At 45.6% G+C, this 25,191-nt stretch overlaps 1 protein-coding gene across 2 annotated transcripts in view; it reads left to right on the top strand.

Moving 5' to 3' along the window:
* LOC141172004 (sialic acid-binding Ig-like lectin 13) overlaps positions 1-24,922 on the top strand; it is a 146,722-nt gene extending 121,800 nt beyond the window's left edge. The window contains exon 10 of one of the 2 annotated variants that reach the window (XM_073655767.1): positions 21,998-24,922. In XM_073655767.1, coding sequence (XP_073511868.1) covers positions 21,998-22,174 — 177 coding nt within the window. In that variant the 3' untranslated portion in view covers positions 22,175-24,922. The remainder of the gene's footprint in view (positions 1-21,997) is intronic. The other variant, XM_073655766.1, reaches the window with a different exon arrangement.
* The last annotated feature ends 269 nt before the right edge of the window (positions 24,923-25,191 follow it).

The raw sequence follows: 25,191 nt of genomic DNA, 5'->3' as shown, positions 1-25,191 counted from the left end.
ACCCCTCCACGCAGGTGGATTCGGGCGTGCGGTGGCGACTCGCCCGTCCGCACCCCTGAGATCCCTTCGTTCCTCGTTCCTGGAGCCTTCTCCGCTCCTCTTCCTTCCTTCTCCCTCTTCCAGGCCTGGGCCTCTGTTACTAGGCCCGCCTCCAGAGCAGAGCTCATGCAGAGCCCCTGCTCCCTGCCACTTCTGCTCAGACTTCTCTGCACTGAGCTAAGATGGTGCCCACCTTTTATACTCCCTTCTCAATGCACCCAGGAACTGCTTCCTCCCTGCTCCTGCACTACAGGGTTCCCCTTCCTCAGTGTTCCCTCCCCCCACTCCAGCCAGGGACAGGGACTGTCGTGCCCATCTCAGGGGCATATTGGTCGCCCTGCCCCACGGCAATGTGGTGTAATGCATGCAGGTGTCGGGTCCTGATCCACACTACATCCTTACCTGAGAGTGAGATATCACACCTCTGGGTGAGGTGCAATACCTCTGTAGCAACCGAGCCCTCAGGGTGCTACAGTTCCATTTATCTTCAGCCTAGGTGACGTATTGCGATACAGGGCCGTGATTTTGGCTATAAAAGGGTCCCCTAGACCCCTACCCCAAGCTTTTTAAGAGAATCATATATGGCGTGCCAAGAGACTCTATGGAATGCTTTCTCAGCATCCAACGAGAGTATCTAATTACAAATTTTTAACTGCATCTAGCCCAGGAAATACTTTGTGCCTAGTAGCAGGGTCTGCTAGTCAGCGGATTATCCCGGCTGTTAAGCAAGCTACACCACCTGTAGTTTGGACACTTCATTTTTTCAAAGGAAATGCTTCGGGACCACGGGATACTCAGTGAAGAGCATCAGGAGGCACCCCAAGGCATAGGGGCTCGGACTGGCAGTAGGATGCCTTGCTGTGGACAGCCGAGCTCGATCCTTATAAAAGCTTTTTAACTGCAGCAGCTTTAGTGGACGCTACTGGAGCTGGAATTACGCGGCTGCTGGCATGAGACTTGCCCTCCAATAGATCCTTGTAAATGGATTTAAAGTGTATTTATTCAAATTAGAGAGACAATTTAAATTAAAAAGCTTAGAGCTGCCTCCACCACAGGGGGGCTCGCGCGACCCACCAGCGGACAGGCACCAGTATTGGGAGAGGGTTCACCGCGGCTCTGGCACAAACCCGCCGACACGGAGATGGCACGGGCAGCAGCGGACTGAACGTGTCGGCTTCTCACTTTTTGGATTTTAGAAGGGCATGACATGCCTATATCTGTGTCTCCCCCTCCTTTTACTCCTCCACCTCTTTTCTTTTCGCATGACTATATGTACTTGTCACTTTTCCATGTGTTAGTTGTGTCTTCTGAGCAGTTTGTCAGCTTTTGGACACCTTTGAAGGTGTTTTCTATGTGTTTCTATGTGTTTTTGTTTGCCTGCCATTGGTTTTAACGGTGTTCGAAGGTGTTCGACGAACAGTTCGACGAACAGTTTGGCGAACACACGGGTGTTCGACGAACCGAACCGAACTCGAACACTACGGGGGTGGCTCAACACTAGTGTTTATGATGCACGTAAAAAATAAATTTTGCACAGTATGTTCATGTATACCCGCCAGGGGTAAATGTTTGTCAGCCCATACACTTAGTGCATGGGCATTACAAGTATAGGAGGCCCGCTCCTTTCTAATGGGAACATTTTTTTATGAGGCCCTCCTCCACGTCTCTTCCAAGGGGCATTGAAGTGCCTCCAAATTTTGGGCAGCCCTTGCATTCACTGCATAGGCCAACACTATGGGAGACTCTCTTCTTTCTAATGGGAATTTGTCGTTACTGTGGCCCTGCTCTGTGTGTCGTTAAATTCTTAGTAGTATTTTTACTAAAATTGGTCATCCGTTGGACTCACTGCATACCCTATAACTGTATAGCAGACTCTCTCCTTTTTAATGGGAACATGTCGTACTTGTTACTGTGGCCGTGCTCCATGTGTCTTTAAATTCTTAGCGGGGTTTTTCACAAATTTTGGCAGCCCTTGCAGTCACAGCATGGGCATTACCACTATAGGAGACCCGCTCCTTTATAATGGGAACATTTTTTTACTGAGACCCTCCTCTATGTTTCTTCAAAGAAGTGTTGGGTTGCGTCCAAATTTTTGGCAGCCCTTGCAGTCACTGGATACGCAGTAACAGTATAGGAGACCCACTTGTTAATAATGGGATCAACAAAGCATAGCCGGCTGATGGCTCTCTAGCAATAGCTAGTGCTGACTGCTGGCCTTTTAAGAATAGTAAGGGCCATCTGATGTCCCTATAAAAATAGGCTTCATGACTTTCAGAGTCCCACCATCATAAATAAAACAGGATGTGTCTGATGATGTGTCACACACCACATTGCCAGATAAGGTTGTAAAATGTTAAAATGATGTTTCCCGGTGAATGCATTTGTCTTACAAAATAACGTAAAAAAAACAAAATTTCTTTAGTATAAAAAACATTGTCACCAATTTAACAACAATGTAATCACATAGTTTCACTCATGCACCTCCTCCTCCATCTCCGAAATGACCACATCAGTCACAAGCTGACAGCACTGCAGCACTGCCTTGGCCAAGCGGCAACAGGCTGTGCTGAAGATAACATGCTTAATGCTTAATCGACAAACCGCCCAGCGCTGCAGAGTTGTTGAAAGCTGTAGCACAGCAGCCTGATCTGTGGCTCTCACCGCTGAACATACAGCCTGGCATGGTCGTGTGTGAGAATGGACGGAACCTGGTGATGGAGAAATGACAGCCGGGGTAGATACAGTTTCCCTCTATGCCAGTCCTTTCACCGAGCTAAAGAATATGGCTGTGGTGAAATACAACTTCCACTGAGAAGCTGTTTCAGATTGAAAAATATTATGCCCACCAGAGGATATGATTCTGAGGGCTAACCTTTCTCCCCCACTCAAGAGCCCCATAGCAGCTGCAAAGTTAGCGCTATCATGAACTCTCCTGAGGTAGAAGACAAGGCACACACTTTTCTTAGTCCTGGCTAAGAAAAGTGTGTGGAAAGGTTCCCGGACACTCTATGGCTGCTTTTTTACTCAGGAGGAAACACACGCAAACACGAGGAGAACATACAAAGTCCTTGCAGATGTTGTCCTTGCTGGAATTTGAATCCAGGATCCCAACGCTGCAAGTTTTCAGTGCTAACCACTGATCCAATGTGCTGCCATTCACCCTCTAATATCTAACAGGCTGGAGAAACTTTCACCTATTGCCACTCTATCTTCACCTCCTTTGTGAGAAAATGTATTTGGGTAGCCACTCAGTCTACCAAATAAAATTCCTGAGAAGGAAATTGGGGATGGCTTCGCTACTGGTACTTGGGGTAGTGCTAATATCATGGCGTCGTACCATAGTTTTCTGGAAATATTCCAGGCTGGTAGGAGGCAAGCAAATTCCCACAGAAAAGTACCAGCAGTAATGTTCAGGCTACATTTCAAGAGCAAGCAGCTTTAGAGGACTTCCTGGGAGAAATGACACACAGGGTAGATACAGTTTCCCTCTATGCCAGTCCTTTCACAGAGCCAAATATAACTGTCAGCAAAAAAAGTTGTGGACCGGCTCCGTACTGTCCCTGGCCACATTCACCGGTCCACGTGTTTGTGGTTAGGCGGTCCTTCCTCGTAAGTGCACTGGGGAAGGCACGGGTAATGTTTTGGGACCCATGCTTGTGGAAGGCGGAGGCGATACCAGAAAATATAGTAGCAGCTGGGGACCGAGTATGGACACCCGGTCGCTGCCGGCATGAGGTTGGGAAAAGCTTCCGCATTCACGAGCTTAAAAAGCCATATTTCAAGTGCAAAGAGCTGCCCAGAAATCTGGCAGTTTAGTGTTGCGTCCTGTGGGCGGGTGGGTGGCTGGTTGCATACTTGCACTTGCATTCCAAGTAACAGAAAACTAAGCAGATGGTGGCCTCTCTCATCATCATGGCCTCACCTCGGCACTATTAACTCTCCTGAAGGAGATGCCAGGGCCCGCCGGAGGAGTCTCCGGTTCTCTGGTGGGCCCGTCCAGCCCTTCAGAAAAGCAGCCCTGGCTAAGAAAAGTGTGTGGAAGGTTCCCGGACACTCTATGGCTGCTTTTTTAATGTGGATCGGCCATGCTTATGCATGTTATTTCTCAAAACGCATTACAGATCAGGCCATTGTCCAACTGTGTATTCAAGAAATTAAAAGCGCAAAGAAAGATGTGTGTGTGTCAAAGCACCACCGACAAGTGCGAGTTGATGTTGGATGGGCTGCCATTGCTTCTGCAACAAGCTCAATTACAGGACTTCCTGTGAGAAATGAAACGCAGGGTAGATACAGTTTCCCTCTATGCCTGTCCTTTAACCATGCTAAATAAAACTCTTAGCAATAAAAAGTTGTGGACTGGCTCCGTACTGTCCCTGGCCACATTCACCTGTCCACGTGTTTGTTGTTAGGCGGTCCTTCCCAGTAAGTGCACTGGGGAGGGCATGGGTAATGTTGTGGGACCCGAGCTTGTGGAAGGCGGAGGCAATACCAGGAAATATAGTGGTGGCTGGGGTCCGAGTATGGACACCCGGCCGCTGCCAGCTTGAGGTTGTGAAAAGCTTCCGCCTCCACGAGCCTAAAAGGCCACATTTCAAGTGCAAACAGCTGTCAAAAATTTAGCAGTATAGTATTGCAGCCTGTGGGTGGGTGGCTGCCTGCATACTTGCGCTTGCATTCCAAGGAATGGGGTAGGGACAACTGAATGCTGCACTGAGAATAGGAGGTGGACGGTGATTGTTGCAAGTCTGCAATGACAGGTGCATGGCGGGAGGCATCTTCGCATGCGCCAAGGATCACTTATGATGGGCACACTTTTAGACAGTGACCTGTGAGTCAGAGATGCTTCCAGAGGTCTTCCCCATGCTGTTCCCATGTCTTTTCAGCACTGTATGCATGTGTCTGATGAATCTGATGTGTCACACACCACATGGCCAGATAAGTTTGTAAAATGTTAATATGACATTTCCTGGTGAATGCATTTGTCTTGGTTGAAAGCAATGCAAAAGTGCAAAAACGCATCAAAAACGCTACATGTGAACATAGCCCAAGGTGTGGAGGAGTATTTTTGTTATTTATTTTTCCTTATATACAAGTCATTACCCTGGAAAGGATGTTCCTTAACATATTCCCCAGGAAAATCCATTTTGGTTTTATTTTTGCATGTTTTATTGTGAGTCCGTAAAAGTGGCGTAATACTCTGACAACGTTGTTGACAGCAGTGATCTGGGAGTCAGATATGTCTCAGGGGTCTTCCTCATGCTGTTCTCATGTCATTTGAGCACTGTTCCCATCGATTTGGGCAATTTTTAGGCCCTATGCAGACCGCCGGGGGGAGCTGCCTGAAAAATGCTCGAGTTTCCCATAGACTTACATTGGGCTCGTTGCTCGGGTCGAGCACACGAGTATTCCAATTTGCTCGACCTGAGCAACGAGTACCCGAGCATTTTAGTGCTCGCTTATCACTAATCCTATATACTACACCACAAAGGTGAGCAGATAGATCCTCTATATACTACACCACACAGGAGAGCTGACAGATCCTGACAGGTGATGAAATATAGCAGAAATCACAGTCACCTTTGAAGCCTGGCCACAGGCAGGGTTTTAAAGGACTCCATAATGACAGGCACAGGCGTCATCAGCTGACACCCGGCTGTCATTACAACTAGAGATGAGCGGTGTTCTACTCGAACTGTTCGCCAATCTCAAATTCGAGCTGTTTTGGGCGGTGTTCGAGCCGTTCGGCGAACACGAACAATTTGAGAAAAATTCGGCTGTTCGAGGTTATGTTCGATAACTGTTCGTGCACCAAAATCATAACTGTATTTTTTCTCAGTAATGATGAAAATTAATGTTAATACGCAGTTTGAGTGTACAGCGGGGTGGGGGGAGGGGCAAGGGATGGATCTCTGCAGGAACAATGAAGATCTCCATTTTTTTTTTCTCTTTCCCGCATTTACAGTGGGGAGGTGCAATCTGTCAGCCTATCAGCAGCGCACACACGGAGCGAAGTGCTTTTTTTCACACAAGCAAGGGCATGTGTCATTGGCAGTGTATGTCACATGTCCTTGCCCTATAAGACCAAGCCATTTTCCCCGTCGCCACCATTTTCTCACTGCTGCAGCTGCGTGTTAGACGGCACCGCTGTTGCTGTGTGCGCTATACCTTGTTAATTTCAAGCCAATTTTCGCACAAATCTACAGATAGCTTGGGAGTAGGGAATAGTTGTGATTGCAGTCCTTTTAAGGACTAGGTTACAGCATTTCCTATGACTTTTATCAGCCAGGTCTGTGCTCTTAAATAGATAGGTTGTGGGAGTAAAGACTAATTGTAATTGGAGTCTTTTTCAGGACTAGGTTACATCAGTTCCTAGTAGTTTTTGCCAGGCAGGTCTGTGCCAGTGCTGTGCAAGTTTTTTTCACAGCACTTGGCTGAATCTAGCAAAGCTAATCCTTTTTGGCCTATTGCAGAGTGTGTTAGTCAGTGGAGTAGCCTATCTGTGTTGCAAGATATACCACCTGTGTATAGAATACCAATTGTTTTACTGCACCTAGTGAAGTAAAATCTTTTGGGCATAGCATCATTCTATTAGTCCATCTATACTGACCTCCATCAGGTTGCAAATTGAATATAATTTTTTTCTGCATCTAGCTCTGAAAAAATATTGGGCTTCTAGCTGTGTGTGGGACTTGTTGTATTAGTCCATCTATACTGACCTCCATCAGGTTGCAAACTGAATATATTTTTTTCTGCATCTACCTCTGAAAAAATATTGGGCTTCTAGCTGTGTGTGGGACTTGTTCTATTAATCCATCTATACAGACCTCCATCAGGTTGCAAACTGAATATATTTTTTTTCTGCATCTACCTCTGAAAAAATATTGGGCTTCTAGCTGTGTGTGGGACTTGTTGTATTAGTCCATCTATACTGACCTCCATCAGGTTGCAAATTAAAAATAATTTTTATCTGCATCTACAGTACCTCTGAAAAAATATTTGGGCTTCTAGCTGTGTGTGGGACTTGTTCTATTAGTCCATCTATACTGACCTCCATCAGGTTGCAAATTGAATATAATTTTTATCTGCATCTAGCTCTGAAAAAATATTTGGCCTTCTAGCAGTGTGTGGGACTTTCTCTATTAGTCCATCTATACTGACCTCCATCAGGTTGCAAATTAAAAATAATTTTTATCTGCATCTACCTCTGAAAAAATATTTGGGCTTCTAGCTGTGTGTGGGACTTGTTCTATTAATCCATCTAAACAGACCTCCATCAGGTTGCAAACTGAATATATTTTTTTCTGCATCTACCTCTGAAAAAATATTGGGCTTCTAGCTGTGTGTGGGACTTGTTGTATTAGTCCATCTATACTGACCTCCATCAGGTTGCAAACTGAATATATTTTTTTCTGCATCTACCTCTGAAAAAATATTGGGCTTCTAGCTGTGTGTGGGACTTGTTCTATTAATCCATCTATACAGACCTCCATCAGGTTGCAAACTGAATATATTTTTTTCTGCATCTACCTCTGAAAAAATATGTGGCCTTCTAGCAGTGTGTGTGACTTTCTCTATTAGTCCATCTATACTGACCTCCATCAGGTTGCAAACTGAATATAATTTTTTTCTGCATCTAGCTCTGAAAAAATATTTGTCCTTCTAGCAGTGTGTGGGACTTTCTCTATTAGTCCATCTATACTGACCTCCATCAGGTTGCAAATTCAAAATAATTTTTTGTCTGCATCTAGCTCTGAAAAAATATTGGGCTTCTAGCTGTGTGTGGGACTTGTTGTATTAGTCCATCTATACTGACCTCCATCAGGTTGCAAATTAAAAATAATTTTTATCTGCATCTACAGTGCCTCTGAAAAAATATTTGGGCTTCTAGCTGTGTGTGGGACTTGTTCTATTAGTCCATCTATACTGACCTCCATCAGGTTGCAAATTGAATATAATTTTTATCTGCATCTAGCTCTGAAAAAATATTTGGCCTTCTAGCAGTGTGTGGGACTTTCTCTATTAGTCCATCTATACTGACCTCCATCAGGTTGCAAATTAAAAATAATTTTTATCTGCATCTACCTCTGAAAAAATATTTGGGCTTCTAGCTGTGTGTGGGACTTGTTCTATTAATCCATCTATACAGACCTCCATCAGGTTGCAAACTGAATATATTTTTTTCTGCATCTACCTCTGAAAAAATATTGGGCTTCTAGCTGTGTGTGGGACTTTCTCTATTAGTCCATCTATACTGACCTCCATCAGGTTGCAAATTCAAAATAATTTTTATCTGCATCTATCTCTGAAAAAATATTTGGGCTTCTAGCTGTGTGTGGGACTTGTTCTATTAGTCCATCTATACTGACCTCCATCAGGTTGCAAACTGAATATAATTTTTATCTGCATCTAGCTCTGAAAAAATATTTGGCCTTCTAGCAGTGTGTGGGACTTTCTCTATTAGTCCATCTATACTGACCTCCATCAGGTTGCAAATTAAAAATAATTTTTATCTGCATCTACCTCTGAAAAAATATTTGGGCCTCTAGCTGTGTGTGGGACTTGTTCTATTAATCCATCTATACAGACCTCCATCAGGTTGCAAACTGAATATATTTTTTTCTGCATCTACCTCTGAAAAAATATTGGGCTTCTAGCTGTGTGTGGGACTTTCTCTATTAGTCCATCTATACTGACCTCCATCAGGTTGCAAATTCAAAATAATTTTTTGTCTGCATCTAGCTCTGAAAAAATATTGGGCTTCTAGCTGTGTGTGGGACTTGTTGTATTAGTCCATCTATACTGACCTCCATCAGGTTGCAAATTAAAAATAATTTTTATCTGCATCTACAGTACCTCTGAAAAAATATTTGGGCTTCTAGCTGTGTGTGGGACTTGTTCTATTAGTCCATCTATACTGACCTCCATCAGGTTGCAAATTGAATATAATTTTTATCTGCATCTAGCTCTGAAAAAATATTTGGGCTTCTAGCTGTGTGTGGGAATTGTTCTATTAGTCCATCTATACTGACCTCCATCAGGTTGCAAATTGAATATAATTTTTATCTGCATCTAGCTCTGAAAAAATATTTGGCCTTCTAGCAGTGTGTGGGACTTTCTCTATTAGTCCATCTATACTGACCTCCATCAGGTTGCAAATTAAAAATAATTTTTATCTGCATCTACCTCTGAAAAAATATTTGGGCTTCTAGCTGTGTGTGGGACTTGTTCTATTAATCCATCTATACAGACCTCCATCAGGTTGCAAACTGAATATATTTTTTTCTGCATCTACCTCTGAAAAAATATTGGGCTTCTAGCTGTGTGTGGGACTTGTTGTATTAGTCCATCTATACTGACCTCCATCAGGTTGCAAACTGAATATATTTTTTTCTGCATCTACCTCTGAAAAAATATTGGGCTTCTAGCTGTGTGTGGGACTTGTTCTATTAATCCATCTATACCAGGGGTCTCAAACTCGGCTGGGTATATGGGCCTCACATGGAAAAAATTTGAATTTGGGGGGCCGCATTCTTTGTTCAATGTGACATTTTTAGTGATACCATTTTTTTTGTATACACCTTTTGAACATTTTTGCCGTGTTTATTTTTTTATGGCTTGGGTCGTTATGGATGTGGCGATAATAAACGTGCACTTTTTTGTGTTTACTTTAGTTTACATATAAAACAGCATTTTTAGTGCCCAATATTTTTTCATGCTTTATTTTATTTTTTATTTTTTTTACAATTTTATTTCCCCCAATTGGCCACATACAGTAATATTGTCTTACAATTAGCATCATATAGTAATAATGGAAAACATCTTGTAGTAATGTTCCCCATCCAAGTCCCCATCTTGTACTAATGTGCCCCATCCAGGTCCCCATCCTGTGGCTATGTGCCCCATCCAGGTCCCCATCCTGTGGCAACGTTCCCCATCCTGGCGCCCATCTTGTACTAATGTGCATCATCCAGGTCCCCATCTTGGGGCTATGTGCCCCATCCAGGTCCCCATCCTGTGGCAATGTTCCCCATCCAGGTCCCCATCTTGGGGCTATGTGCCCCATCCAGGTCCCCATCCTGTGGCAATGTTCCCCATCCAGGTCCCCATCTTGTGGCTCTGGTCCCCATCTTGTGGCTCTGTGCCCCATCCAGGTCCCCATCTTGTATCTCTGTGCCCCATCCAGGTCCCCATCTTGTGGCTATGTGCCCCATCCAGGTCCCCATCCTGTGGCAACGTTCCCCATCCTGGCGCCCATCTTTTACTAATGTGCCTCATCCAGGTCCCCATCCTGTGGCAATGTTCCCCATCCAGGTCCCCATCTTGTGGCTATGTGCCCCATCCAGGTCCCCATCTTGTGGCTATGTGCCCCATCCAGGTCCCCATCTTGTGGCTATGTGCCCCATCCAGGTCCCCATCTTGTGGCTCTGTGCCCCATCTAGGTCCCCATCTTGTGGCTCTGTGCCCCATCCAGGTCCCCATCTTGTGGCTATGTGCCCCATCCAGGTCCACATCTTGAGGCTCTGTGCCCCATCCAGGTCCCCATCCTGTGGCTATGTGCCCCATCCAGGTCCCCTCTTGTGGCTCTGTGCCCCATCCAGGTCCCCATCCTGTGGCTATGTGCCCCATCCAGGTCCCCTCTTGTGGCTATGTGCCCCATCCAGGTCACCTCTTGTGGCTATGTGCCCCCTGTGCTGTTCTTCACACACATAAAATAGAAAAAAAAAAAAGATGATTCTCACCTGTCCTCCGTTCCCTCGGCGTCCTTCCTGCAGATGTGGCCCGCAGGCACCACAGAGTCCGACCCCTTGACGATCCCGACCTGGTCCAGGAGGAGCCGCCGACAGCAGCGCTGCATTGCCGCACAGAGACCGTCTCCCAGCACAGCATTTTCAATGTCAGCCGCCGGCCAATCAGAGGCCAGCAGCTGACATCTGCATATGGCAATGACGTCATACTCGCTGCGCCGACACGCAGATATCAGCTGCTGGCCTCTGATTGCCGAGCGGCTGGCATTGGAAATGCAGTGCTGGGAAAGAGTCTCTGTGTGGCAATTCAGCGCTGCTGTCGGCGGCTCCTCCTGGACCAGGTCGGGATCGTCAAGGGGTCTGTGCCTGCGGGCCGCATAAAGCAGCCTCAGGGGCCGCATGCGGCCCGCGGGCCGCGTGTTTGAGACCCCTGATCTATACAGACCTCCATCAGGTTGCAAACTGAATATATTTTTTTCTGCATCTACCTCTGAAAAAATATGTGGCCTTCTAGCAGTGTGTGGGACTTTCTCTATTAGTCCATCTATACTGACCTCCATCAGGTTGCAAATTCAAAATAATTTTTTGTCTGCATCTAGCTCTGAAAAAATATTGGGCTTCTAGCTGTGTGTGCGACTTGTTGTATTAGTCCATCTATACTGACCTCCATCAGGTTGCAAACTGAATATATTTTTTTCTGCATCTACCTCTGAAAAAATATTGGGCTTCTAGCTGTGTGTGGGACTTGTTCCATTAATCCAACTATACAGACCTCCATCAGGTTGCAAACTGAATATATTTTTTCCTGCATCTACCTCTGAAAAAATATGTGGCCTTCTAGCAGTGTGTGGGACTTTCTCTATTAGTCCATCTATACTGACCTCCATCAGGTTGCAAATTAAAAATAATTTTTATCTGCATCTACCTCTGAAAAAATATTTGGGCTTCTAGCAGTGTGTGGGACTCATTGTATTAGGCCATCTATACCAAGCTCCACCAGCTTTGAAATTAATAATAATTTTTAGCTGCATCTAGCCCTGAAAATAATTTTTCCCAATAGTGGTAGCAATAGAAATATGGGGCGCGCGCCTGGCTAACAAAAATATACGCTTCATAACACAAAACACCAGCCTAGCGCACTGCATTAATAAGATGGCATCATCGTCTTTCCCAGTGCTAGGCCTACTACGCAGGCTAGTATTCCTGTGCCTAAAACACAATGTATGGGTCCGCGCTAGCCACTATGCTGAGGGGTATAAAGCTGCTGCTAACGCTTTATAACAATTCAATTGGCAGATTTTCACAGAGCTCTTCCACAACGCCCACCCATCGGGCAACAGTTGCCCACCCTCCCTATGGGATCTAGTGGCGAATAGTTGATGCCATTAATCAGAGCGTCAGTTGCCCCGTCAACGAGGCAAGCATACGGTAAGGCATGGGAAGAGTGGACACGACTAGTAGCAGGCAGACGGGTTGGCCAATGTGAACAAGCCAGATCACAAGTCACCATAGAATTTCTCCACCAGCTAATGATGAGGGGCATATCAGGGGCGTCAGCGCAGCGGTGTCTGACCGGAGTAGCATTTCACTTCCAACTACTGAATTGGGGAGATTTGACAAAGATTCATCATCAGACAATCCATAAAAGGGTGGAAAAGGGGTCAGCCAAGTCAGGAATGTAGACGTCCCGTCCCGTGTCACTAAAACTGATTTCTCAAATCTTATCCCTAACACCATTAACATGACACTCACAATTTGAAGCAACACTAATGTCTACCGCATTTGTGATCGCCTTCTTCGGGGCGCTATGTATAAGTGAATTAGTCCCTCAATCCAAAATTACCACCAGTGGACGCTTATTACACCAGGAAGTAGTCATAGCCAATAATGCAATACGTGTACGCATACACCAATCGAAAACGGTTCCAGCGGGCAGGGGTACTTGGGTACTTCTACAACCCACAAACGGTACACTGAGTCGGGTAACAATAGTAAAAACATATCTAACCATCAGATCACAAAGTAATTTCTTCGTATCACACATTGATGGAACGCCATTATCAAGATACCTGTTCCAAGCTATATTTAATAAATGCATAACATCGGCAGGGAACCACCCCAAAGATTACGGGACACACTCATTCCGCATAGGTGTGGCCACGGAAGCAGCAAGAGCAGGACTGTCAGAAACGGAAGTTCAGAGGATAGGGAGATGGCGATCCACGTGTTTGTCGAGATACATAAGACCGGACTTGTTATCCTAACGTGGTTTGTTTCTTTTACAGGTGACGCTAAGCCAACAGTGTGAGTGATAGGCCACTCGTATATATATTGGGCACAAAAAAGGGCGAAAGTCCACCCAGGCGGGAGGAAATTAGAGTTTCATAACACATATTTCAACTGGAGAGGTATTAGAGGCCTGCTATGGCCACAGGTACTAATGGAGGTAATCAAGGTAGGGAGAGAGGCAAGAGGTCCGGTCATCTTAGTTATACAGGCCGGGGGAAACAACCTAGGTCATCACAAGAGCGCATAACTAATGGCAATAATGAAACTAGACACTGAGCGCTTCAGAGAATTTTTCACAAAATTAGCTATAGTATGGTCAGAGATTGTGCAGATAGCGGTATGGCAAGGTGCGCGAGACATCACGGCCATCGAATGAACAAGGCGGGTAATAAATATTCGGATGGCAAAATTTAGAAGAGACAGAGGCGGTGTAGTGATACGACACCGACAACTGGAAGGAGATAAAGCAGGCCTCATACGGCCCGACGGTGTTCACTTAATAGATATTGGACTGGACATATTCCTGTCAGGACTCCAGGACGGAGTGGAACAAGCGTTAAGAGTGATGGGTGGGGGTCAGAGTCCTGCATACGAGTACGCTGGATCCTCCGTGGCCTGGAAATAGAAAGGACATGTTGGAGAGTTACACTTGTTGGCCAACTTGCCGGAGTGGGGACCCAGGGCATGCTGCAACAAGCTGAATTATTTTAGAAATAAAATGCCTTTCTAATGGAATGAGTATAAAGAGTTAATAAAGCTGTGACCGATCCTCACCCATCCAGTTGTAAGAGTTACATTATTGGGTTGTCCATGAAAGGGGGGTGGTAGGGGGGCTGAGCATCTGGGTTTGGTTGGGGGTCCCCACAGTCTGCCTAGGCTAGATTAATTTAAAAATTCTTATTAGATACACAGGCGGTGCAGCTTGCTTCGCAGCTGGGCTACTACGCCCAAAGTATTGCCTAGGCTAGATGCAGTTAAAAATTCTACGCTGACTAGCAGACACTGAAGATTTGGAGCAGACCTCTGAGTAAACAGCTCTTCAGACTCAACCATCTGTGTTACCCCAAGCCATAGTGTATGTAGTTTCTTACAGTTAAAAGGGGGGGGTGCGACCCAACCCACCTGGAATTGACGATGCCAACGTCACGTAAGACACAGCAAGGGGACTCCCAAAATTGTGGCACAGACACCACTTAACCCTAGAACACATACCTGTGGCCTTGCAGGCCCGCCCAGTTAATTGTTTTCTATTTTCTGCAAGATTGCTTTAGTTAGAATTTTGAAACTCTAGGTATTCTTCATGTATATAGTTGTTTGTCATTTGAGTTTGAGTTATTCCATGTTATTTGCACACGGGCCTAAAGGGCCCCAGGTATGTGAAAGTGTAGATTTTTATGGTTATGCGTTCTAGGGTTAAGTGGCATCAATTGCCCCACTGTTGCTTAAAACAGTTGGTGAGGTGATTTTACCAAATCCCCAAGCTTTTAGTCTCCCAAGGATGACACAGGGGTAGAAATGTCCTTGCGAATCCATGATTTGATCATCTTTATGAACGTGAGTCTGTCTACATTCTCAGTGGACAGCCGCGTGCGCTTATCTGTCAGCACACCACCAGCAGCGCTGAACACACGTTCAGAGAGAACGCTGGCTGCATGGCAAGATCTCCAAGGCGTGAGTGGCGAGCTCCGGCGATTTTTCAAGATTGGAATACCAAAATGAGCAAGGGTCCAGTGACACAGTCATGGCTTCGATGTTCACTTGGAGATTCTCCTGTACCATCCTCTCTAGGCATTGACTATGTGTCAGACTTCTTGTCTCCTGTGGCCTTGCAAAGGATGGTCTAAAAAAGTGGTGAAACGATTCCACAAAATTGCTGTTACCAGCAGATACTGTGTTACTGTTACTGTTTGAGTGATTAAGACTCGACAGTCCCACCGTTGGCAAGCTAGAACTGTGAGATTCACTACGTGCACCACTACTGTTTTGTGGAAAAGCACATGTAAGATTCTGCAACAGATACTCCTGCATTCGTCAATACCTTTTATGGCAGGAATTATTTTCGGCAAATATACTTTTGTACCGGGGATCTAAGAGTGTGGCAACCCAGTAGTCGGGATTACTTCGAATTCTGACAATCCGGGGGTCATGTTGCAGGTAGTGCAGCAAGAAGGCACTCATGTGTCTTGCGCATCCAGAAGGACCAAGTCCTTGTTGTGTTGGTAGCGAGGTAAGAATCATGCTTCCTTCCTCTGCCCTCTCCCTCCAACCTCGCACAACAGAAATGTGATCAAGGTCTCCCTCATCTGATGAGTCTTCCATGCCCACTGCCAGTTCGTCCTCCACTTCTTCCTCGGCTCCTGCACCTTCCTCAACAGTTTGGCTGCTACCATGCGCCCTGGTTAATCCCTCTCCCCCACCCTCCCATGCCTGCCGCCTTGGTGCTGCCAACCGTCTGGACCTTGGAGATGTTATCCCTTCCGCATACGACTCCTCCTCTACTTCCTCCACCTCCTCTTGTCCCACCACCTGACTCCGAATTCTGTTTAACATGTGCTCCAGCATGTAAATCACCGTAATAGTCATGCTGATAATAGCATCGTCAGCACTAAACATCTTCGTCGCCATTTCAAGACTGTGCAGAAGGGTGCATAGGTCCCTGATCTGAGACCACTCCTCCAGCGTGATTTGCCCCACCTCTGGATCTCATTGGCCCAGGCTATACGTCAGAACGTATTGCACCAGGGCTTGTCGGTGCTGCCACAGTCGCTGCAACATGTGCAGAGTTGAATTCCACCGTGTCGGCATTTCAGCCGGTGAACTGGCAGGCCCAACGACTTCTGTAGAGATGTAAGTCGTTGAACTGCGGGATGCAAACGGCGGAAGTGAGCACACAGCGACCGTGCACTCTGCAGAAGGCCATCTGGTCCGGGATAGTGGGCTAAAAATTGCTGGACAACCAGGTTCAACACGTGAGCCATACAAGGCACATGTGTGACATTGCCCCGGCGAAGTGCCGCACCCAGGTTTGCAGCATTGTCGCACATGGCCTTCCCTGGTTGCAGGTCCAGTGGAGACAAATTTTCATGAAACTGGGTCTCCAGAGCTGACCAAAACTCCTCAGCTGTGTGACTCACATTTCCCAGACATTTCAAAGTAAACACTGATGCGTTGAGCCCTGCTGCCAGCATAGTAAGGAGGTGTGCAGGATTCCTTCTGCGCAGTTAGAAAGCAGGTGGCATTACCAGACAGGCTTTGGGTGCAGGTGGAGGACCAAGAGGAGATTGAGGAGGCAGAAGCAGTGGAGGAAGTTCGAGATAAAGAGGATTAATACACAACTCGTGGGGACGGTAAGACTTGGACAGCAGCCCCTTGTCCTGCTGTCACCATAGTTACCCAGTGCCCAGTCAGCGACATGTAACGCCCCTGTCCATGCCTTCTCGTCCAAGTGTCTGTGGTGAAGTGCACCCTGTCACACACAGAGTTTCTCAAAGAAGCGGTGATGTTGTGTGCGACATGCTAGTGGAACGCAGGCACACCTTTCTTTGAGAAGTAGTGCCGACTGGGCATCTGGTACTGGGGCACTGTGACGGACATAAGGTCTTGAAAATCCTCTGTGTCCTCCAGGTGGAAAGGCAGCATTTCTGTAGCCAACAGCTTGCAGATGGTGAAATTCAACCTCTTAGCTTTCTCATGGCTAAGAGGAAATGGTCTTTTACTTTTCCACATCTGAGGGACCGAGGGCTGGCTGTTGTGCTTAGACGGTGTTGAGTAGGGTGTCCCCGGCAACTGCCGGTCTGTGAGGAAGATGCAGGCGGACATGTTAGGTTGCCTTGATCCAAAGGTGGTGCTCTCGATGTCGGAGAGCGCTCAACACTAGCAGGTGTTTCCACTTCCCAATGAACTGACGACCTGCCAATCACACTGGCTGTTGCGGGTAAAGAGGTGGCAGGTCTGCGTCCAAAAACATGTGTGACTGCTGTCCCCCCAGTCACAGAGGATGAAGAGGCTGCGGATGCACAAGATGGGGCAGACGGTGGTTGGCCCAGCCGGCTAGGCCGCATTGTAGCACAGTGAGCTTCCCACTGCAACTTATGCTTCATATCCATGTGACGGTACATGCATGAAGTACTCAAACTATGTATTTTTTGGCCTCTACTTAGCTTTTGCTGACAAATATTACAGATAACACGAGTTGGGTCATCCTTTTCGATCTGAATAAATGCCCAGGCTATGCAAGGCTTAGAGCCCATGTGACCTGAAGAGCCACTACGACTTGTGGTCAGAGGCAGAGTTGTGGTTGAGGATGCAGTTGTTGACGTGCTTCCAGTACTCCGTCTCTGTTCAGGAAGGCGCAACCTAACCTCGTCGTCAATAGCATCTGTGATGCCCCGCTGCGCTTGGTATCACAGATCCTACAAGAGTGCATTGATGGAATCCTCCACAAGAGGCCCCCATAAACATTCACACATCTCCACCTTCCACCTCAGACCAGCAGAGGGAGCCCGTTAGGGATATAAATAGGGAAGATGGAGCTAGGCAGTTCAGTTCCTCTGAAGAGTTCCTGCAGTAGAGAAGCCTAAGAGAGGTCAGTCTGCAGTGGAGCTCAGTCTAGTCTAGAGAACGCAGTTAATAGTTCAGCAGTGGAGCACGAGGCTCCTGCTTGCTAGGTTCAGGGAGCCCAGATAGAGCTTAAGGTGTGCCGGTGCCGTAAGATCAGTGAAGCGCGGCAAGCTGCCGTTAGTGTGTATAGCCTAGTGAGGGCCCGAGTAGGCCGAAGGCGAGTGGCGAGTTAGTACATAAGGGGCAGAGGAGCTTAACCAGCTCACCCCGAAGCATTTACCGGACACAGGATCCGAGCTTACCGGTATCTCTATGACCCAGTAAGGCATAACCGGAATCCCTGGAGAACTACAAGTCCCAGGATCGCTAAGGTGCTGATATGTAACAGAGCCAGGAGACGCTTAGGCCCCGCATACTGGGAGCGTGAACTGCAAGAGAAGGCCCTACCACAAGGTCAGCCAGCGCAGAACAGAGACAAAGTTAGGCCTAGCTCCAGGCAGGTCAGAAACTTACTACGCAGAGGCAAGAAACAGGAGGCCCTACACCCGCTCATTGGGGAGGATCCTGATATGCACCCTTCACCCTACAGTGCTCCGGGATGTGCCTGAATTTCCACCAGTAAAAGGTACTGAAGTGACTACCGTGTCCGTTCCCGTTCTTGCTCTGACCCAGCTGGGTCTCGCCTGTCCTGCATTCCCCCTGCATACGCTGCCCTGAGACCTAGCTCCACCTGTGGGGAGCTATACCATCGAGCTGCCTTATCACCGGCCTCAGTGGACTGCTGCAGCGCTGGTGCTTGTCACCAGATACCACAGGTGGCGTCATGAACTCTTATAAAATTAACAATTATCCACCCTTTTAAAGAGAGACCCCAGGGTACGGGCCAGGGAGCCGACCACCGCGACATCCCCAAGGCCAGGCAAATGCCCGGGTACCGATTCATCCCCATCCCCAGGGCTAGTCACATCCTCCTCCACCTCCTCTGCTGACCTCATCGACTGTCTGACTGTGGGTTGACAGTAAGTGGGATCTCCAACCTCGTCATCATCACCCTGTGTGTTATCACACCCGTCGCCCTCAGTGCCAACCTCTTCCTGCCCTGACCGAAAAGTCAAGTTGTCGCTCCAATCAGGTATTTGAGTCTCATCATCGTCTTCATCATTGTCTCCACCAACAGGAGTTACAGTTTGGGAACAAGGGTCTACATTATGCTCAGAACCTTCTTCATCTGGTCCTGGATCCAACTTATAAAGATTCTGGGCATCGGATCAGATCATTTCCTCATCTGGATTAACAGAAGCTCTGGAGCAGACCTCCGTTTCCCAGGCTATAGTATGAGTAAACAGCTGGGCAGACTCAGCCATCTGTGTTACCCCATACTCAGATGGGCAGCTGGAGACTTGGGAGCTGTGAGGAAGCAAGTGCGATTGGGGTGACACCTCTGAGGACTGGAGTATTTGTGATGTTGAAATTGAGGTGATGGAGAGCCCACTTGAAGGAGCACTTGATATCCGTTGAAGCACCTGCTGTTTTTGTGCCTCATCTAGAATTTGTAGCGATGGGCGTGTCCGTAAGAATGGGATCGTATCACATTGTCCACGAAAAGAAGTCGACATCTTAGTTTGGCTGGAAGATGGTCTTTCTTCTGCAGATGTTACTCCCCCCCCCCACCGTGGGGGGCCTCGACCCACCGGCGGACAGGCACCAGTATTGGGATAGGGGGGCTGGCCGTCAGGGTCCACCGCGGCTCTGGCACAAACCCGGCGACACAGAGGTGGCACAGGCAGGAACGGACTGGCCGTGTCGGCTTTTCACTTTTTGGATTTTAGAAGGGCATGACATGCCTATATCTGTGTCTCCCCCTCCTTTTACTCCTCCACCTCTTTTCTTTTCGCATGACTATATGTACTTGTCACTTTTCCATGTGTTAGTTGTGTCTTCTGAGCAGTTTGTCAGCTTTTGGACACCTTTGAAGGTGTTTTCTATGTGTTTCTATTTTTTTTTGTTTGCCTGTCATTGGTTTTAACGGTGTTCGAAGGTGTTCGACGAACAGTTCGACGAACAGTTCGGCGAACACACGGGTGTTCGACGAACCGAACCGAACTCGAACACTACGGGGGTGGCTCAACACTAATTACAACCCATTTTTCAACCGGCAATCACGTCATGGGCGCGCCGATGTGCAAGAGAATGATACGCACGCATGTTGGCACATGTTAAATGCCACTGTCAGATTAAAGTGGCATTTATCACGCGCCATACATGTAAGGCGGATGTTGTGAAGAGGTTAAATACCTGTGGGCCCCCTCCCCCACTGTGTCACCTGTAATTTCCTGTGGGCCTGCTCAGCGGGGCAGGGGACCCACAAGAAATTAGAGGTGATTGACACAGTGGGGGAAGGGGGGCCCACAGGAAATTACAGGTAATACAGTAGGGGAGGGGCCCATAGAAAATTACAGGTGACACAGTGGGGGAACGAGGGCCCACAGGAAATTAAAGGTGACCCAGTGTGGGAAGGGGGGCCCACTGGAAATTACAGGTGACACAGTGAGGGAAGGGGGGCCCACAGAAAATTCCAGGTGACACAGTGGGGTAAGAATGGCCCTCAGAAAATTACAGGTGTCACAGTGGGGGAAGGGCGGCCCACAGGAAATTAGATGTGACACAGTGGGGGAGTATGCCCACAGGAAATTACAAATTTCCTGTGGGCCCCATCTAGATTGCATGAGGGGCCTTCTCCCTTAACTGTCTCAGCGCATTTAATGGTAGTGGCTGGAGGTATCATATATTTTATTTACTTGCTCATACTGCAGTCTTCAATGTCCCTCTGTTCCTGCTCCAATACGGCTGTGCTGCTTTACTTGGGCAGGGCATCTGACCAATCACAGCACAGTTCCTTGACTGAGCTGTGTTGTGAGGTCGCACAAAGAAAACTAACGCTGATTGGCTACATTGCAGCCAATCAGCATTAGACTACAGTTGCCCAGCCGTCTGCTTAATCTCCACTAGAGACTAAAATTACGGGGGATCCAACGCCAATTTTTTTTTTAATAAATCCTTTATTTTAACACTAAATGACAAGTACAGTAACCAAAACTGTTACTGTACTTATTATATATGTGACTGACATGTTTCTATCTATCTAATCTATGTGTGATGCTCTATTCTTTCTGTTCTAAATTGTAGGGTACAGATGTATGCTGCTGATGAATTGCCGGCCGGCTTTTTTAAAGAGACGGGTGCATGAAAACACTATTATTTTTTTTAAATAAATCCTTTATTTTAACACTAAATAACAAGTACAGTAACCAACACTGTCACTGTACTTATTATATATGTGACTGACATGTTTCTATCTATCTAATCTGTTTGTGATGCTCTATTCTTTCTGTTCTAAATTGTCGGGTACCGGTGTATACTGCTGAGGAATTGCCGGCTTTTCATGTTTCACTGTGAGCATTGTTCCCATCGATTTGGGCAATCACTGTAATACCACAACCACCATGGCTGTGACATTACAGTGAGTGGCAGACAATCCCTGCATGATTGGTGCTCTCAATAGTGCCAAACATGAAGGATGGGTAGGGACCTGAGCTCCCGCCCGAGCATCTCGAAAGTACTCGGCGAGCTCCGAGCATCTCGAGTACTGAGATGCTCGGGCGAGTGCCGAGCAGTGGCGAGCATGCTCGCTCATCACTAGTAGGGATTACAAATTCTTTAACAGGGTTTTCTCTATAAATACTCCAGCTTGTCTCATCCTCACTATATTCTTTGCATACCTTCCTAGTGCAGGATTGGAAGGGCTGATGTCTTAGTACGTTTATATTTGCTGCAGTATATTTATGGTTCTGGTGTGTGAGGGAATAAATCATCTTTGTCTTGATGGTTTGCTTGCCTATTTATTGAACTGTTTGTTTTTACTTAAAACGTCAAGTCTACATATGCAAATTGCCTCTTCAGAGAAAAAGAGGACTTGTACTCTATAGCTCCACCTATTGGAAGCAGCAATCCTACAAGTCACAATCAACCCTTTAACTAGTCGCGCAATATGACTTAGGATAAAAGTCAAATCAGAATCTCAATTTGCATAACATTTCCAGAATACGACCTCTTCTACCGAACTGTCCTAATCTACCCAACTGTAATTTGTCACATTGATTACTCCGACCTTTTCCTACAAGATCTCCAACAAACAATAAAGATAAACCAAAAAGCTCTTCATCTCATTCATTAACTTAAAGAAACCCTCCCATTTTATTCTTCGAAAGGGGTTGTCTGGTTCTTATACTGGAACCATGTCAATGATAGATGTTGAATGGACATGCTTACAACTGAATTTTAATTATATCTTGTCTTTATTGTAGGGAAACCAAACTAAAGAGCCTGGGACTAATTCAGTCTACTCTGAACCGGGAGACAACGACTCCTCCGTATACATGAACTTTGATGACATACATTATACATCCATTGATTTTTCAAAGCTGAAACCTACAAATGCGCCAAAACACATTGAAACCGTATATGCACAAATAAAAAAGTAGCTTTTAAACAAGAGAGGATACCAAAAACTGGGGGGGCCATCTGCAAGAACAGTAAATTGGCCCCAACTAATTTGGTGGTACATTTAAGCTGACCTGTCCGAAACTAATTGTGATGTCACAGCAGCTTAACTAAGTGATCTACAGTTGTGATGTCACAAAATGTCACTGGACCAAAACTTGTGATGTCTCAGAAGCCTTCCTAAGTGGTCTACAGTCGGGATGTCACAGAATGTCACTGGACGGAAACTGACTTGTGATGTCACAGCAGGTTAACTAAGAGATCTACAGCTATGATGTCACAGAATGTCACCGGACTAAAAATTGTGATGTCACAACAGCCTACCCAAGTAATCTACAATCGTGATGTCACAGAATGTCACTGGACTTAAACTCATTTGTGATGTCTCAGCAAGTTATCTAAGAGATCTAAAATAGTGATGTCACATAATGTCACCGGACTAAAATTTATGATGTCACTGACTCCTACATTTTGGGAACTTACTTGTGATGTCACAGCAACTTATTGTACCTGATGGAAATACATTAGTGGTGTAAACAGCATATTACTTGTCTGAAATCTACTTGTGATGTCACAGCTGTTTATCTAACTTTAACTCGCTTGTGATGTCATAGAAGATGACACTTGTTTAGCTAAAACACATTAGTAGTTTACTTTAAGGAAACACAATTTTGATTTCACAATCATGGACCATCTTAATTAAGGCTCTCCAGAAAATAGAAACTTAGATGTGATCTAATAGACGGAAGGAAACACTTTTATTTTAGTAGGTCACATACTGTAAATCTTCATCTGCTTCTACATATAAACTAGCTATCTGTGGCTGTTAAAGAAGCACTCCTCTTCCTCCTTCCATCAACATTTTTAATCTCTTAAAATATTGCAGTCAACATATTATACAGCACTGTGCACTTACAATTGCTCATTTTGCCTTTCTACCCAGCTAATTCTTCTCTTTTCTCTGCTCTATGTAGAAACAGGAAGTCTCTTCTCCCTGCAAAAATCATCCCCTTCTTCAACTCTTAACCCAGCTGGTTCACTCCTCCCCCTGCCATTAACGTTTGCAGTGACTGGTGACTCATACAGGGAAAATTGACCTCCTGTTTCTACATAGAGCTTAGAAGAATTCAGCTACTCAGTTTTTAATCATGTGATGTCATAGACCTAATGGAAAAGAGAATAACTAGCTGGGTAGAAAGAGAAAATGAGCAATTGTAAGCACACAGTGCTATATAATATGATGATTACAATATTTAACCCCTTCACGACATGCTCCTTTTATGTATATGCATGTTGTGTCTACCCCTTTGATGTGGGCTCCGGCGCTGAGCTCGCACCTTTCTGGGAACATGACAAGTGATCTGATTAGCTGACATGTGAACCTAGCAGCTGCAGATTGAATTGCGATCCACCCAGTGCTGTTAACATGTTAAATGCCACTGGCAGTGGCATGTAACATCGCCGCACCGGGAGCGTGTCACTGACTCCGCCCATCGGCGCCCGTGTCACATGACTGCAGGTGGCCGATGGATTGGCTTGACAAACTGGGGTCTGCAGGACACCCCTGCGGTTGTCATTGCCGATCTGCTGTGAGCACCGCCCAGCAGTTGGAGTTCAAAGCAGATGAGCACTTCTGTTACACATAGCAGGGCTGTAACACAGGCGATCAGAAGATCAGAAGATCGCAGCTTCAAGTCTCCCATGGAGACTATTGACGCATATGAAAAATAGAAAAAAAAAGGTTTTAAAAATATAAAAAAAAATATAAAGGTTCAAATCACCCCCCTTTTGCCCCATTCAAAATCAAACCATAAAAAAAGAAATCAAATACTGTATACACATATTTGGTATCGCCGGATTCAGAATCGCCCAATCTATCAATATATAAAAAGAATTAATCCAATCGGTAAATGGCGCAACGAGAAAAAAAATCAAAACACCATAATTATTTTATTTTGGTCGCTGCAACATTGTAATAAAATGCAATAACAGGCAATCAAAACATCATATCTACCCCAAAATAGTATTAGTAAAAATGTCAGCTCAGCCGGCAAAAAATAAGCCCTCACCTGGCCCCAGATCCTGAAAAATGGAGACGCTACAGGTCTTGGAAAATTGCGCCTTTTTTTTATCAAACTTTGGATTTTTTTTAACATTTAAATAAAAAAGAACCTATACATGTTTGGTGTCTACGAACTCATAATGACCTGGGGAATCATAATGGCAGGTCAGTTTTAGCATTTAATGATCATGGAAAAAAAAAATAAAAACAATTATGAAATTGCAATTTTTTTGCAATTTCACCTCACTTTGAAATTTTTCCCCGTTTTCCATGATATGGTAAAACCAAAGTACAACTTTTCCCACAAAAAACAAGCCCTCAGACTGCTATATTGACCGAAAAATAAAAAAATTATAGCTCTGGGAAAAATTGGAGCAAAAAACTAAAGTGCAAAAACGGAAAAGGGCCGCGGAGTGAAGGGGTTAACAGAATAAAAATTGTAAAAGGGGTGCTTCTTTAATAATGAATCTATTTCTTATTTATTTTTTATTTATATTTTTGTTAATCCACTACCTATAGAAACAGTGTAAATAATAATCGAATACACAAAGAATGATTCCAATCTACACAATCCACAATAAAAAGGGAATATTTTGTATACATTTATTTACGTTCTCTGTAAATAAAAGTGAATGTTATCTCTAGAACATTGTTATTCACTATAAAAAAACAATCTATAAAAAATGTTGAGTCACAGTTTGTTATTCTCAAGTGATAAGTAATTTAATGTATGTACACAGTGACTGCACCAGCAGAATAGTGAGTGCAGCTCTGGAGTATAATACAGGATGTAACTCAAGATCAGTAATATAATGTATGTACACAGTGACTGCACCAGCAGAATAGTGAGTGCAGCTCTGGAGTATAATACAGGATGTAACTCAGGATCAGAACAGGATCAGTAATGTAATGTATGTACACAGTGACTGTACCAGC

Source organism: Phyllobates terribilis, unplaced genomic scaffold (assembly GCF_046119375.1).
Source record: "Phyllobates terribilis strain yellow unplaced genomic scaffold, ASM4611937v1 Scaffold_12__6_contigs__length_324123572, whole genome shotgun sequence".
NCBI classification, from domain to species: domain Eukaryota; kingdom Metazoa; phylum Chordata; class Amphibia; order Anura; family Dendrobatidae; genus Phyllobates; species Phyllobates terribilis.
This window is presented reverse-complemented; position numbering and strand designations above follow the sequence as displayed.